Here is a 17,280-nt window from a genome sequence, read left to right as displayed (position 1 = left end):
GTTGTTGGATGACCTACACCCAGATCAGTATAAATTATCGTTCACCACTCTCTCCCCACTTTAATAATTTCTCTCTTTTCTTTTCAACAGCATCGTGATACTCAAGAAACTTTAGCCATCTTAGATCGTTTAGACCTCGATAGAAAAAAAACCGTCCGAAGAGGAATAAGCTCGAAAATTTGGTTTCCAAGATGTCTACTACAAGGGAACACTATCGTGGTGGCAGGAAACGAAGTCACGGATATGGTCATTATATGATGAGCCATATAGCTCGAATGCGGCCAAGATAAACGTTCCCCACCACGATATTTGCTATTCCCTCACATTTCTATTTCTTTCTCACTCTCTCTCTCTCTCTCGCTCTTCTTTCGCATATAATTAGCGTTGTATCGGTATTTTTATACTCTACACACCACAAGGTGGTCAGGGTATTATGTCTTTGTGCATATGTTTGTAACAAGCAAAAGGAAACGAGATAGACCCATAGTTCCTTTTGATGATCTGCATAGAATCACATTCTGAGTCGACTTATGCATATCCGCCCATCCGTCCGTCTGTCCATGTATTTTTGTAAACAAAGTACAGTTCGCATTTATTGCCCTATCCAGATGAAATTTTACACAAATCATTTGTTTGGTCCAAGGACGAACCCTATTGAAATCGGTCAAAATTTAGATACAGCTCCCATATATATCTTCTTCCGATTTGCTTTTATTGTGCACCAAACGTGTAATATCAGTCCGAATAGTATGGAATTTTGCACATACAACCAAATTAGGCCTGAAAATAAGTATGCCAAATTTTATCGAAATCGGTTCAGATATAGCTATAGCTCCCATATAAATTGTTCATCCGATTTGTTATTTTTGTCCTTCGCAGCCGTAATATGCACTCTGTAACAACAATATTTGGGGACATATATCAAATACAGCTCAGAAATACATTTGCTAAATTTCATCGAGATCGGTTCAGATTTGGATATAGTTCCCATATATAACTTCGTCCGATTTACCTTTGATTTTGCACCAAACGTCTAATATTTGTCCAAATGGGATGAAATTTGACACTTACGACCGAATTGAGTCTAGAAGCTAGTATTTCAAATTTGCTGAAGATCTGTTCAGACATAGCTATAGCTCCCATATATACTGTGCATCCGATTTGTCATATTTGTTACCCACAGCCGTAATATGCACTCCGTAACAACGATATTCGGGGAAATAAATGAAATACAGCTCAGAAATATCTTTGCCAAATTTTATCGAGATCGGTTCCGATGTGGATGTAGCTCCCATATATATCTTTATCCGATTTCAAATTAATTGTACACCAAATGGGCAATACAAGTCCGAATTTAAAAGATACAAACGCTTCGGCATATTTAGTCCTTCGAACTTTACATTATAATTATAATCATAGCGTGTATGATGGAATTCTCCCATAAAAACTTTTAATTGTTATGCGGAGCTCTACTAAATTAGCAAAGTTATGTAGGGTATCATAAAATCGGCCCCGCTCGACTTTAAGGCTTTCTTTACTGGTTATATTTCAATATTGTCGTTCCGCCTGAAACCCCACCCGGACATGAGGCTACCCTATGTCCGTAACAATTCTGTGCAGAAGGCCAATGGCAGCTCCGTCAGGTTTCTGGAGAAGACACAGACAAATGCCCACAAAAGTTTTTTCTACATTGAGTGCGTTTGTAATGCCTGATTTACTTTCGAGATTTTAGTGAGTCCACCATTAAAATCTAGAATTTCAAAAGGAATTCCACTTCCATTTAATTTTTCCAAATTTTGGTATTTTGATTTCTTATTATGCAAACTACTAATATAGGTCATTTTGGCACAGAAGGTTTGCTCAAAAGTGATCCATAAAAGAATATTCGAATTTTTTCCATATAAACGTATTTAAAAATCCGCTTCAACCTACATAAGTTGCACAGACATTAAATGCCACCAATACAGATACGTAGTTTTCATTTCACACACATATTTTTACAAATACAAAATTGCTCTGAAATCATATCTGATCAATCCAATAAAGAAGGTAGCCTCATTGAGTCATGAGTCTACTTCAATGGCAGATAGATTCTCAGTTGAAAAGTAGGTTTTAATTAAAATCTACAGCCATTCGAACGAGGCAAAAATGTAAGTAATTGCAGAGTATTACCAATCAAATGGCCATCCTTAGCCCAGTTTGAGTTGTACAATTATTAATTATTTTTAAATACTTGTAAATGGCTTTATTAACAAAGAAATAATTATATTAAAAGATTACAATAGTACAGTCATTAAGTATTTAACTTGTTAACACTGCTACAACAATATGCATATAAAAAAAAATTGATTTAATAAAAAATAAAATATTGCAACTCATCGTCATCCAGGCGACAGCATCTGCTGCTGCTGCCGTCCGCTCCATCTATGCCATCGTTTAAAACAATTCCTTCTTTTTATCGAATATACTTGCCCATTGTTTAATTTTATCCATTTCTGGCAAATCCATAACTTTCAATTCATCGCCAATATTTAAACATTTATAGACATCATCGGATTTTTTTATGGGATCCCAGGTGAGGTTTTCCATGCCGGCTATGTCATTGCTGTATGGTTTGCCGGTGGTGGCGAATTCCGTCCAAATGCCAACCATGCGTTCAATGGTTTTGTATTCGCGGCTTTCCTTTGGCAGGCGTTTCGACAAAATGTTCCAGAAGAGATAGGTTAGCTCATCGGCATGGCTTACACCTTTAACGCCACGGCCAAAACGCATAATACGATAGGGGTTAATAATTTCTTCGGAATCGAAATCGAAACGATACAAATAAATGGGAGTGCCAGCTGTGTGGTTGAAGCGCAATTGTAGGAAGCGATGCATGGGGAAGAGGAAATAGAAATAGGAGCAAAGCTGAGGGGAGAAATAAAAATTATCCATTGAAACATTTACTCAAAAAGAAATATTTAAATACCTCCATAAAATTATCCAGAGTGGGTGTTTCGCCATCCACATGGGCCTTTTTCACTATGGCAGCCCTTTCCAGGGTCTCCGGGGCACTGCGTTCACTGTCAGCCAACTCCCGAGGCACATAATTAACACAGGATTCCAACTCTTTTACCGCATCCGGATATTGTTTGGCAACTAAAAAATGAGATATTAACAAATTATGCCTTCTTTCATGAGATTCGCTAACTTCACTTACTTGATTTGAAAAGCAAACCCTCGTAGGAGGTATTGCCTATCAATGTGGGTATCGAATTTCCCCAGGCGCTCTTCACCATTTCTCTGATCGGTTTGGGCACCACACAGTCGGCTGTCTGGTATGGTTCTACAGTGGGGCCAAAAGGAAACATGACCTTATTTTGTATTTCTTCGGGTGTCAAAACTTGTGGCTCCTCCTTAATCAAATCATAGGGATTGGCTTTCATTAGGAACTCCAAAATATCTTTTTCATTCTCCTCTCCCTTATAGCCAACACGTTTGGCCATGGTGAGCGCACGACTTTGGCATTCTGTAGAGGCCCATGAGCACATGGAATTACCGGACATCATGATACCACGATGGAATAAACCACGGGTCTGTTCGGTTATCATCATGTAATGGGTTGAGGCCCCACCAGCACTTTCGCCGAAGACGGTAATATTGTCTACATCGCCACCGAAATTGGCAATATTACTCTTGACCCATCTCAAGGCCATTACTTGATCCTTGAGGCCAGCGTTACCGGGGACATTGAGATTTTCCGATTTCAGGCTAAGGAAACCTGTAATAAAAATGCCCTTTAATGAGTCGAAACGCCGAAGGAAAAGTTATTTGTTCACCTACCCAACACACCCAAACGATATTGCACGGTTACCAAAACCACGGGTTTCTTCATGAAGTAGTCGGGCCCATACCAGTTACGATTAGCTTCGCCAAAAATAAAACCACCGCCATGGATGAAAACCATAACAGGACGTTTTTTGTCAGGATTCAACTGAAAAACAATTTTCCCAAATTAAAATTACATTTCAAAATTAATTGATTTTCAATAACTTACATCATTGGTATACACATTCAGGTATAGACAATCCTCCGATCCTGTGGGTTTGCCACTTATGAAATCTGTCTGTACCGATCTGTTGGCTGGCCCACAGCAATCACGTACACCCTCCCATGGTACTGGTCTTTGGGGTGCCTTGAATCTCAACTCACCCACTGGAGGCTTAGCATATGGTATACTCTCGAAACTGTAGTAAGAATCATCGTAGACCGTCATTCGTTTGACACCCTTAATTTGTCCATATTCAGTATCGATTATTTGGTTTTCATTTGTACTCAGACGGTAGTTTGTGTATTTATTGACCATGCATCTGGAAAAAAATAAATTTGAAATTTTAACAAAAATTAAAGCATAGTTTCAGGCGAAATATGAATTGCTTCGGAAAAGTCATGTTACGAATTTAGCACAGTGTTTCAATGAACATTGGATTGGAAATAAAATCAAATATAGAAAAAATAACACTGTGCAGCAGAATTTAATGCTTTCAATAATTACGGGCAAATCCTGTAGATTATAACAGTGGGGCTAACAAAGAACACACGTGTAGCGGCGTTTGAAAAATTTACATTGGCTAGTAAATAAAACAGAGGGGGCATGTTCCCCCCTATATAACACTTTTGGAAATTTCCGGATCAAGATTCCCCGGAACCCATGCATTTTAGGTATATTGAGTCTTCGGATATAGTGCAGATAATAAATCGAGGATTATTTAGGTCGTGAACATTTAGCGGTTTTTTTTGGTACTTTTTTTTAAAGTGGTTAAACTCCTATTAAACTAAATTTTCTACAACATGATTTGTCAAAAAATTCTGCTATAAGCCCTGGAAGACGTCAGGAGTTAAAATTTTACCTTAATGCCTAGAATTCCTATATCATATTCCTATTCAAAACACATTTTAGGGTTAAAACCGTACTTTTTCTGAGTTTGTGCAATACTCTCCAACAAAGCATAATTTTAGAAGGCAAAAATAATCCTCGTCAAATTTTACCATAAGTTACCAAGAAAAAAAAACCTTTTTCCACAGAATCCAAAAAAAATGTGGGTTAATTTTCCCAAAAACAATTAATTTTAAAATTTCATTTTAGGTGGAAGGTGTCAAAAGAAGAAATATTCTACATAAAATTTTACTATAAATTCCGGAATAATAGATCAAATTTCATTGTGAGTCTCTGAAGGAAAGAAATTTTTAAACTTCATAAGTACGATAAAAAATATATTTTCTTAATAAAAAATTATGAGTATTTCTGAAAAATTAGCGCTTGTTCCTAACTCGTTGTAGATTTTTACTGTACAACAAACTGTCTGGGTTGTGTGATAGTACTCCTTTTTAGATCCAAACTCCAAAGGAGTTTTGGGATCTCAGGTCAAATGTTGTTAAGGCCTTTATATAGTTTTGACAAAGGGACCCCTACAGTTTAAGATATATTTCGCAATTGTACAGCTTTGGAGCTTAGAAATAAGACAGAGACCTTGGATTACATCCAGAATCATGGGTATAGAAAATGGGTCGTGTACGTCCCCTTGTGAGGAAAACTTAGATTACAAATATGTTTTACGCTTCGAATATGTAAAGCTATATTAAAAAAAAACAAGTAAAAAGGAAAAAAATCCATTAACAATTCTGTTAAAATTATTACATTGGGGTCTATACGAAAACTGCATAACAGGGTGAGATAAAAATCTGCAATAAAGTCAAACGCCATAATTTTTACATTTTTTAAAATTGAATTGAATGAAAGAAAAAAATGTCGGCCAAAATGTTTGCGTGTCCAAGGCTTTAATACACCCTCCAGAATATTTTAACGATTATATTCGGCATTTCATCCGATGCCACGGTCGATTAATACGAGTGGAGAGCGAATATCGGCTGTTATGGCGGCCCACACCATCATCATGGCCAGCACTTGATTTCTAGGGTCCAACCGAAGGTGCACATTTTCAGCTGACCGCTTTGGCAAGTAAACACGATCATTTTGTTTGTTTACAAACTGCTGGACAACGATGTTTTCTCATCGGAGAAAACCAAATTCGGCAGTTCACCACTTTCGGCCAAGCGAGGCAACTTTTTAGCTCTTTTGAGTCTATTTTCCTTCTGTTGCGATGTAAGTTCTTGGACTTTTTGGAAATCCATTGGCTTTACCCCGAGCTCATGTTTCAATATTTGCCGAATGGGATATTGCGATATGTTCAGCTCACGAACCATTTTTCGACCACTGCGATGCGGGTTTCGATCAAGTTGCTTCTTTACTTTTCGAACCATTTCTGTTGATATTGCTGTTTTCTTCCGTCCACTTCTTTGACGTCGGGCAAAGCTACCAGATTTAGATTTAGATTTATTCACATTTAAATGCTGGAGTTATCTAAAAGTTGGTATTTGTTGTTCGTAATGGGTTTCAGCACAGGTGGCAAAATATTGAATATATGGGATCACGTTTTCCTATAGAGGTTTTTTTGATGATTAAAGCCACATTTTCTAATAGATTTGGGAGAAATTTCGTATCTGTACTTTATAATGGGTTCTACAGCCGGCGTCAAAACATTGTCCATATTAGTCCTAGTCATCCTAGTCGCATTTACCCAAGAAATTATGTAAAATTTGGTATTTAAGACTCGCAATAGATTACAATCGCCTATATGAGCTCCCGTTTTAGTATGGCCCCCATATAACCATACTCATACTTGGAGTTTGTAGTATAAAGCGCAACACGTTTGAATTCAGATACTTTCCATAAAAATGTTGTATTTACCCATTGGTGGAGGATATTTGAAGAACGGCCTTGCCGAACTTAATGTATTTTTACTTGGTGAATGTAAAATATTCTGAGCCATATTTTTTGGAAAACAAATACTCCCTTGTCCAAAATAAATATTTAAATATGTTATATATGACACGCAAAAAAAATTATAAATCTATTCAGTAGTACAAAATATATAGCGCATGATAATATTTCTAAACAGTAAACATATTATCCAAATTGAGTCTGAACACACTTTACCCGTTTGAAAGATGCAAAAAATTCATGATTTTTGATTTTTTTCTAGCCAGGCTTTTAGCAATTGCAGGTGGAATTAATTAAAAACAAAGCACATACCTGTTTCTAATTTATATTCCATGGACTTGGCTGTTTATTTAATTAACACATTCCATATTGGGATTAGCAATTAGTTTTTAAAGGCACCTCTGCTATTTGGCTGTTTTCTCAATGTGATGCATGGAATTATAAGTATTATTTAGGACCAGAGGAGAGTGTATTGATCTGTTAATACTTTTCAAAACACTTTTTTTGAGTTTCGAAAATACTCGTTTTTGGAATCCAAACTCATCTCATAAACAATTGTATAATTGTTATATACAATTATGATGCAATTGTTAGATAATTTTTCAAGAATTGTCATTAATTCGTTGGCTTATCAATAATAAACAAAACCAAATATAATTTAAATTTCTTTTAATTGAAAAAAAGCGATAATTCTATATCGCATTATGTCCATGTTTTCTTTAGTCCTCATTAATAATAAAATAGCAACAACAAATTTTGTATCGCAAATATTTATAAATTTATCCAATGGGTGTGGTTCGGTTTGTTAAGTGAATTCATTCATACAAGTGGCACATAAAGTGGATGACTGGCGGGATGGATGGATGGATGATGTACAACCACCCGCCGCCACATACCGAGAGATGATTAAATAATATTTGCGGAGCAACAACATCTAACCGCCGTACACACACACAGAGCTTAGATTTGTAATAAGCAATGCCAATGATAATGACAATAACAACAATAATGTTACAAAATTATTGTATTTTTGTTAGTAAACCAGATGCGTTCGACAGTAGCTGCAGCTAAGTGCATTGCAAATATCGCAACAAAGAGAAAATCACAAAGTTTTGCACATTGTTCGAAATGCATGACCGAATCTTGCTAGAATTTAATTCTATATTAAGTTTATAACAATGCTGTAATTGTTTTATTTGACAGATGCATATTTTCCGTTGCTTGTTTTTTTTTTTTTTTTTTGCATATTCATACTTCAAAAAATCTAGAACGAGACATAGTTTTAATTTAATTCAATTTACGATCCAAAAGTGATCTCATCTCTCCTGAAGAGCCACAATGACAAATGCATATCTAAGCCACAAATCTGAGGATTCCCAGTTAGCTATTAAAGGCACATTCCATTTCATGCACTTGTAGCTTATTTTCATATCGCTTTTGTTGAAATATGATTGTTTCACATTTCGTTAGTTAATCTTCTTTGCATTTTAGCATTCATTTTTCTATTATTTTTATATGTTTGGCATTTTTTTTTTTTTTTTTTCATTTTTAATTGTTAATTAGATTCACAGCTTGTTTTCAAGCGCCTATTTGATGAATAACAACAGCCACAGTCATTTTTGCTAAATTTTTTGATGATTATTGACGCTGAATTTCCACAAATTTTATTTTATTAATATTATTATTGCTGATAGAAAAATGAATTGTTGAATTTTACTTGAAATTACATTATTTTCAAGTTCAAGTCCAAGTTTTTGTAGTTATCAATTTGAAACAAAGTTGTATTCCTACACTTCTTATCAAAACGGTTAAATCGAATGACTGAAACAGACATTAGTTTTGGAACTCCAATGACTAAAACAGACAGTAGTTTTTGAACTCTCTACCGATTCAATAGTTTTGTCCTGAGCTTCAATTGGAACATATTCAATAAATGTGGATTTTTTTTTTGAGCAAAGAGTTGATTCAGGTTGGCAAAGGTATTGCTGGGGTGAAATTCTCAGCAACATATATTTGAAGACTTTTTTACTAAAACTGACAGTTCTTACAGTTCTTTCTATGAAGAAAACTGCTTCAGGACATTTGTGGTCGATGCGCTCTCGTTGATTCCCGAAGGTGGAACTTGATAGGATTAGGATAGGATAGGATTTTTGTTTTTAGTTTTATCAAGTGCAAAGATGGGCAATTTCGCTCAATTTCTCCTGGTTCCTGCCGCCAAAGGGTCAACATCTTCAAATAAAAACCAGTAAAGAAAGGTGATAAGTCGGGCGGAGTCGACTTTACGATACCCTACATCACTATGCCCATTAATTATGATCGGTTTTCGTTGCATACTTAGGAGCAGTTTAGAGTGGAACGTATATCCTACTGTGAATCGGTTTCCACTAAAGTAGACGGAGGCATTTGTAACTGAACCGATTTTCACCAAATTTGAATTAATTGCGTTTAAACTGAATTCGGTCGGAAGTGACAAAATTTACTCTATTTAGGAAATCGGATAAAAATATATATGGGAGCTGTATCCAAATCTAAACTGATCTTGATAAAATTTGGCAGATGTATTTCTGGTCGGTATCTGACATCTGGTAGCAAATATCATTTTTGCGGAGGGCATATAACGGATGTGAAGGACTTAAAACACCAAATTGGATGAAACATATGTGCTATATCTGAACCGTTTTGCATCAAATTGGAGGTGCTTGCTTCTAGACGGAATTCGGTTGGATTTGCCATATTTCAGGTCATTTCGACTGACATATGGGAGCTATATCTAAATTTTAATCGATTGTCATTGTCATTGATTCTATAAAGATCCTCAAAAGTAACTATGGGTCTACCTCGCTTTTTTCTCCATGTTACAAATGTTACACAAAGACATAATACCCTTACCACTATTTTGTGTAGGGTATATAAATTACATGTCATAGAAAACCAAGGAGGAGTCCGTTGAAACTATGCACATAATATGTATATAAGGCTAAGGCCCTCCCTCATGTCCTCTCCATACAAATTTTTAAAAGTTGGAATTGAAATGGGAAGCTGTCACCAATTCTCTTCGCATATTTCAGTTTTTCTGACAATACTAGACCCGTTGCAAGGACATAATATACTGTTTCAATCTTACCACTAACGGTAGAATTAGATAACGGTAAAAATGGATAAAATTGTCCCATACCTTCCGTTACCTCCTCCGTAAAGTGATAACATTTATTACATTTTAAGAAGGGATCTGATCAGTACTATAGGCATAGTATTGTTTGGTGTATCACTTTGATTTGTCTGCATGTGGCAGAGTACTGACCCTCAGTGAAGAAGAAAGAGTGGTCCGCTTTATCCCATCTTCTCTCTAGGTCTTGACTTTTTAGAAATATTGAGATGCGTGAAATTTTAAGGCGATCGGGTTTTTTTTCGTATTTTATAAGATTGTCGGTCTTCATATCAAACATAGTACTGATACAAATATTAGGATTTAAAAAGTATGAAAAATCGGTCTTCCATGTGTCGGAGAGTATACAAAGTGAATCAGAATTCGTGTAGGGTTATTTTTAAGAAAATAATCGTTATTTTCCAAGGCTTAGGGAGATTTTTGTACTCCCTTCGTCAGTGTGCGGGCTGTGGGCAGTAAATCCTCATAAAAAAAGGAATTTTTGGAAGCAACGGTGTATTCTATTTAAGAATTTAACCATTATTTTCTCAATGTAGAAATGTTTTTATTGAGCAAGTGTTGCAAAGTATAATTCACTGTCAAGGTCTTCGCATTAAACCTTAAAATTTACTTAAGATTTCTTTTTGCACAAAGCTGTTGGCCTGTTAAAACAAACTTTCATTGATAACATATAAAAAAGAAACAAACAATTAGGCTATAAATCTTATCAGGAATAAGTCAGAGCGCTTCACGATTATCAAAGGCAGCAGCTGCATAAATGTCTTGGAATATTTAATAACAACAATTCAGATAGGAACTATAATGTGATGCAGAGCAATGATGACATACATAGAACTTTTTTCTCGTTTTGACAAACCTTAATTAAATAGATTGTGTGCTAATAATTTCAATATTTTTTAACAATTATGTTTGACATGGGTTGGATTTCTGCCATAACAAATTGATTGGCATCCAAATTACTGGAAATCTGAAGATCTTAAAAGTGGCCACCAAGTCCCCCATAAAAATATGATGTCGTTGTAAAATTACATGTAAATTGTAAAAATTGTTTATTTTCGTGTTTTTAAATTAGCCACAATTTTAATAGGCGCTCAAATAGATTTTTTAATTATATTAATTAAAATAGGTGTTCCATGAAAATCTACGCACGTAATGGGTCAACACGCAATGTGTCACTCGAGACCATAGACTATCTTCACCTCTAGACCATTAAAATTGTAATAAAATGTTAACATGATTTGTAGAAGAAATTATTTTACAATTCTTTAGATTTTTACACAAGGGGAGAGGGTGTGAAGAAACCGTACTTAGATGAGGGTCATACAAGACAGGGGATTTAGAATGGTATATTACTTAGAAACAAATAAAAGATATTAAGAACGAACTACAAATACGAATTTTTGGATAAATCTATGGACAAATGTGACAAAAATCATCAAAATTCCGAATATCGGGATGTATTGTTATATGGGAGTTATACCAAAACGTGGACCGATATATCTCATTTTCGTTATTTCAACAGACATACTGATAGACAGACTGACATACTAAATGTAGTAGCTCATAACGGAACATAAACATTTCAAGGATTTTAGGAATTTGTCGGCCTGACTTTCGAATTTTCGTACATACTGATAATAACGGATGGAATCCATTTTGAGTTCGTGATCTAAATTTGAGACAAATATTTAATGAAGTATTGAACATATGTCACGTTTGTTATGGAAAATTTGACCCCTTGTTGGAAAGTTTCAAGAGGAGTACCGACCTAGCCAGGGTGGAGTGCCAGAGGATATTTTTATGAAATTTACCTTGAAACTCCTATTTATTGTCGGTTGGGTCTACCCAGGCAAAGTCGGTAAAAATGAGTTGGTACATATTGTCAATTTTCTCATCTAATTTTAGTTCAATGGAACTACTAGGATTAAAATTTTGGACTAAACATAGATTCCGTTTACTTTGTAATTATTTTAATTTTTCAAAACTTTGACAATTTGGACAGGTATAACACATTTTTACAATAACAAATAAGAAAAAAAAACAGCTAAGTTCGAACTTTTTATACCCTCCACCATTTGGAAGAAGCTTAAAAGATTTCAAAAAAAATTTCGTCGGAAAATACCGCTCAAATGAAAACCGTTATATGGGGGCTATACTGAAACATGGAACTATTTAGATAATTCTCTTCTTTACCCCTTAGAAGATAAGAGTACTCAGAATGAAACCCTTGTGTGGATTTTAAGAAAATTCCCTTAAAAACATTTGTCTGAAATCACCAAAATACCGAATATCGGGGAGGCTATACGATATCCTGGGCTGATATAGATAATTCTCTTCCAGGGGGTAAAATAGTTACAAGAAACTACTTGTATTGATTTTCAGACAATTCCTTTGAAAAACGTGGCTAATATCACCTAAATTCCGAATATCGGGGTGTACCGTTATATGAGGGCTATACGATATCGTGGACCGATATAGCCGATATTATACTTTGTTGAGTCTAAAATTATTATTTCGAAGAGTTACAAACGGAATGACGAACATAATATTACTTCAATACTATGTACGGTTGAGGGTATATAAAACATTGATTCTATGAAATATGAGGGACAGTCAGCATAATCAGCGTTGCTCTTTTTCGTAAATCTGATACAAATGTCATGATGTTTATAATAATTTCTAACAATTTTATTATATCATAATTTTTCATTCAACGAAATTATAATTTTTTAAAACTATTGCCGAATCAAATAATACATTGTGCTATATTTCAGCCAAATCGGATACTCCCTTCCCTTTTTATGGGATAGTGAGTTTTAATATTTTTATACCAAAGGCATCGATTTGATATTGCTCATTTTCGTATATAGACATAGGGTCTAAATTCTAAAAATTTTCAAAAGCTAAAAAAATTAACTCAAAATTAAGGTAAATATGAAAATCTCTTCCAGCTTGTACAAGTTGACATACATACACGAATATTGGTTTTAATACTAAATATTTCCAAAAATGATTCAATAAATATTTTATACTTCAAAACATATGTCCGTGACACTACAACATTCCATTTACATTTCCACACCCATTGCACATGAACATTTTCACAGTTTTTCCTGCTGTCAGAAGTTCGCTTTGGTCAACCAATTGATGTAGAGTACAATTTTGATCCGATTATTAAATTGCGTTTTTTTTTTTGTTATTTATTCTCATTTAATATTTTTTTTTTTTTTGCATTTCATGTTTGCATTTGTTCCACAAAAAGAAAATAAATCAATTACAGCCAATTGTTTGTTAGTTGTATGGACAGCCAGTCGTGGGCATGACTCACATTTCAATTCAGCAACATGATCATGTCATAGCAAGCACACTTTAAATTCTTTAGACAAATTAGGTTTTCTGTTTTCAGTTTTGTTTACCCTCGAGGACCACCACTCAAACTTGGCAGGCATCTACTTACTTGAGTTTCCAGGAGAGCCTCTCCATTTGACTAACTTTGAAATTCATTTTGAATTGGTTTTGAGAATTTAAATTCTCAGGCACAGAAAATAAGAGATGGCACTGGCTACAGTTCGGCCTGAACGATAAGGATTCTCTAGAGAAGAAGAACTTCCGGAGATTATGAGGATAGTTTTTTTTTATTTTTTAAATTTTTAATAACACCGGGTATGTTTTGAATTATCTAGAATCGCCAGTAGGAAGCCAGAGAAATAACAACTGCAACGCACGAATTGAAGATCGAAACTGAAAATACAAATTTCGAATAGCAACAAAGCAACGTCTGTATGAAATTTTTTGCGAGGTTTTGAATGGAAAAAACACCATAACAGTCAGCAGCAGAGCGCCGGCGCAGCGTTAACAGCAATAAAAACATCAACAAAGCAATCCCCAAAAACCTCCACTGGAGCCACCGGCCGGCTGGCAGGGCGTTCATTCAGTGTGAGCTGTTGCGGCTTCTTGTGGCGTTTGCGTTTTGTTTTTCACTGGTGTGTGGGCCCCTTAATCTGTGTGTACGACGCAACGATGATCGGCGCTGTAGCAGCACCAACAACAAAAACAATAGTAATGACAGCAAAAACACATCAAAACAAAGATGAAAACAATTAATGCGTATCTATTGGATACGGAATACCCTACTAAAGCATCAACAGCAGCAGCAGCTGTAACAGAACTATGACATAAATCGTGATGCTGTAGCTACTACAAAAGTGTGATGTTATGTGGTTTTATTTGTGAAGAGGGTGGGTGGGGGTAGATATTAAACTGTGAACAAAATAGAATATTAATAGCTTGTTTAAATCACAACAAAATACAGCTCAATTAAAAACTTGAAGTGGGAATGGGGTCCCAAATTGTTGCACTCTAAGTGGTGCAGCTTAGATATGGGGTTATTAAATGGGCGTTCTACAGTAGAAGGCAATAAAACGAATGTTTTTGAGAAATATTCAAGGGCAATGAAATCGACACTTCATTAAGTAGTGCCTCTATATCTAAATTGATTCATACAAGTACTATTTTCCCAAAATTTCTTTAATTATTTAAAGACTTGAAAATATTGAAAATACTTTACCTCTTAATTTTGTTATACCCTCCACCATAATATGGAGGGTATATTAAGTTTGTCATTCCATTTGAAACATAAAATTCTATGTCGATTTAGCGATGTCCGTCCGTCTGTGGAAATCACTCTGGCTTCTGAACGAATCGAAGTAGGTTGTTAAAATTTTATTCAAATGTATATTATGTCTGCAGGACTTTTGGTATTGAAAAAGGGCCATGTGGGTCCACGTTTTGGTAGAACCGCTATATAACGTTACCTCCCGATATTCGGTATTTTGATACTTTTCACCGGAATTGTTTCAAATTTGGTATTTGAAGTTCGTAATGGCTTATGACAAAAGTTTCCTATGCAGATCCATGTCGTCGTATAGACCCTAATATAACAGCTACAAGCGTTATATAATTCCAAAGTTTAGCGGAATTATGCGGAAAATATGGCTAAAACATAACAAATAATTTAAATAGTGGCTTACCCTTATATCGGGACTATATCAGAAAGTGGTCCGGAATGACCTATTTTAAAACCAAATATTCTTAAACTAATTCAAGGGTATATATAGATTTTCAAAGTTCTACATTAAATGTTTCGATTATATCTCAAAATATTTTTTTCCTGTATCAAATCGACAAAAGACCAAGGAAAAATAGAATAAAAAACAAAAAAAAAAAAAAAAACAAGTAAAGACATTCAGTTCGGCCAGCCGAACTTCTAACCCAGAACCCATTATGAAGTACAAATACCAAATTTCACACAAATCTATTACAAAATGTGACTTAATGCCGAATATCCGATGGAACCGTTAAATGTGCGCTATAGGAAAACGTGGACCTAGATATTCAATGTTTTGCCACCGGAGGTAGAACGCATTACGAGCTAAAAATACCACTTTTAATCGAATCCATAGAAAAATGTTGCGAAAATCATCAAAAACCGAATATAGGGAGGTTATTATATGGGGGGCTATACAAAAATGTGGATCTATAAATATACTATGTTCTGCCAGCGGAGACAAAAACCATAATCACCTATAAATATCTTTTTTATACAAATCTGTCGCCAAAAAGGGAAAAATCATTAAAATACCGAATATCGGAAGGTACCATTATATGGGGTCTTAGCAAAACGTGGACCTATACATACAATTTAGCGAAAATCATCAAAATAACGAATATCAGGAGGTACCGTTATATGGGGGCTTTACCAAAACGTGAACCTATATACAGTGGTTTCTATTTACCTGCATCAACATTAGCTGCGCATTGGCCTTTGCAGACCAAAAAACTTTTGTTATGCCATTTTTTTCTGAATCCCTTTATTTTAATTGTATTTAAGTGCCCAATCGATAGCTGCACATTGGACATTCCTGCCTCGAAAATTTGGTAATTTTTTTTAATTTGGTTACAAAAGTTGTATTTATCTGCACAAGACAATTTTTTTGCAAACTCAAAAAAGACACTAAAAACTACCACTTTGTTTTTGTTTTTGTATTCGCAAAAACAATAACAACACAAGAAAAGAGCATGCATTAAAAACATATTCTCGCTTCCTCTCCCACACTAAAAGATGGTTATGCTGCTGCTGCTTTGTTGTGCACGAATAGAAAATTAAAGATAACTGCACTTTTTGTGCACGTAAGTAAAATTAAAGATACCTGCTTCATTGTGCAGATAAATGCAATGGAGCTACCTGCATTTTGGGCATTGCTGCACAAGATGTCGTGCAATTTTTGATTGTGCAGGTAAGCAAAAAATTCTGTATACTATGTTTCGCCCCCGGAGCTAAAACCCATTACGAACTACAAATACCAATTTTTAGACAAATCCGTGGAATCATGTGGCGAAAATCATCAAAACACATGATACCGATATCTTTGATATTCAATACCAACCGTACACAATACAAATTGCTCTACTAAATTTTGAAGCTTTACGTCAAATAAATCGGTTTGGAATTTTATGCTGATCATGAATATATACACTTTATGGGGTCTACGACGAATATTTAGGGATGTTACTAATGGAATGACAAAGTTAATATACCCTCCTTCCTTTTCAATGTGGAGGGTATAAAAATTAAATTATGAATGAATGTAGAAGAATTTGCTAGTCTGGGTTACAAATGAAATACCGCACCAACAGCACTGCCTGCATGCTTCAAACACTTCAGCCACTTGAGCTTGCCAAATAGCGCCAACAATTCGCCAAACACTTTGAGGAATACATAATGAGGCCCCTAAACCATATACGTCAATATGGATTCGATCATCTTTACATTTGGCTAATAAATAGGGAAATTTCGATTTCAAATTTCGATTTATTTTGTTGACTTGTGACTTGCGACTCGCGTTTCTGGAATTGTTTTGGCACATGAACATGGACAAGTTTGTAGTATTTGCATATTTTTATAGTGTTTTTGTTATTTGCGATTTTTTCGTTTTGTTTTGCTCTGCGACAGTTTTTTATCGACCATTCGTTTAATGATTTATTTTTAGTTGCTTTCTTTTCAATATCAAGTGCCGGTTTTGTTTGTATTGACAATGACCACTGAGGGAGGGGTGTTCACGGAAAAGTAAACCCATTGTGGGCATATGAACATGAAACAATTATCAGTTACGCGGTTTTAATTACACTAGTCGACATTAACTTACAGGGGGTAAACAGTATGTTGATGAAATTTAATTTATGGAAATTAAATCTGGTGGCCTTTAAAATAATAAAAATAATAATTTTATATAAA

General features: G+C 35.0%; 1 protein-coding gene across 1 annotated transcript; it reads right to left on the bottom strand.

The window, feature by feature from the left end:
• Positions 1-2,219: 2,219 nt before the first annotated feature.
• On the bottom strand, positions 2,220-13,698 carry MdaE7 (esterase B1). The gene is given in 6 exon segments (NM_001308976.1): positions 2,220-2,907; positions 2,969-3,138; positions 3,200-3,760; positions 3,823-3,973; positions 4,037-4,349; positions 13,444-13,698. Coding segments are annotated over 6 exon segments (1,713 nt in total). The 5' UTR covers positions 13,491-13,698; the 3' UTR covers positions 2,220-2,436.
• Positions 13,699-17,280: the final 3,582 nt, after the last annotated feature.

The sequence above is a fragment of the Musca domestica genome, unplaced genomic scaffold, assembly GCF_030504385.1.
Source record: "Musca domestica strain aabys unplaced genomic scaffold, Musca_domestica.polishedcontigs.V.1.1 12, whole genome shotgun sequence".
In the NCBI taxonomy this organism is placed as follows: Eukaryota; Metazoa; Arthropoda; class Insecta; order Diptera; family Muscidae; genus Musca; species Musca domestica.
The sequence above is the reverse complement of the archived record's forward strand: the minus strand, read 5'-3'. Positions and strand labels throughout refer to the sequence as shown.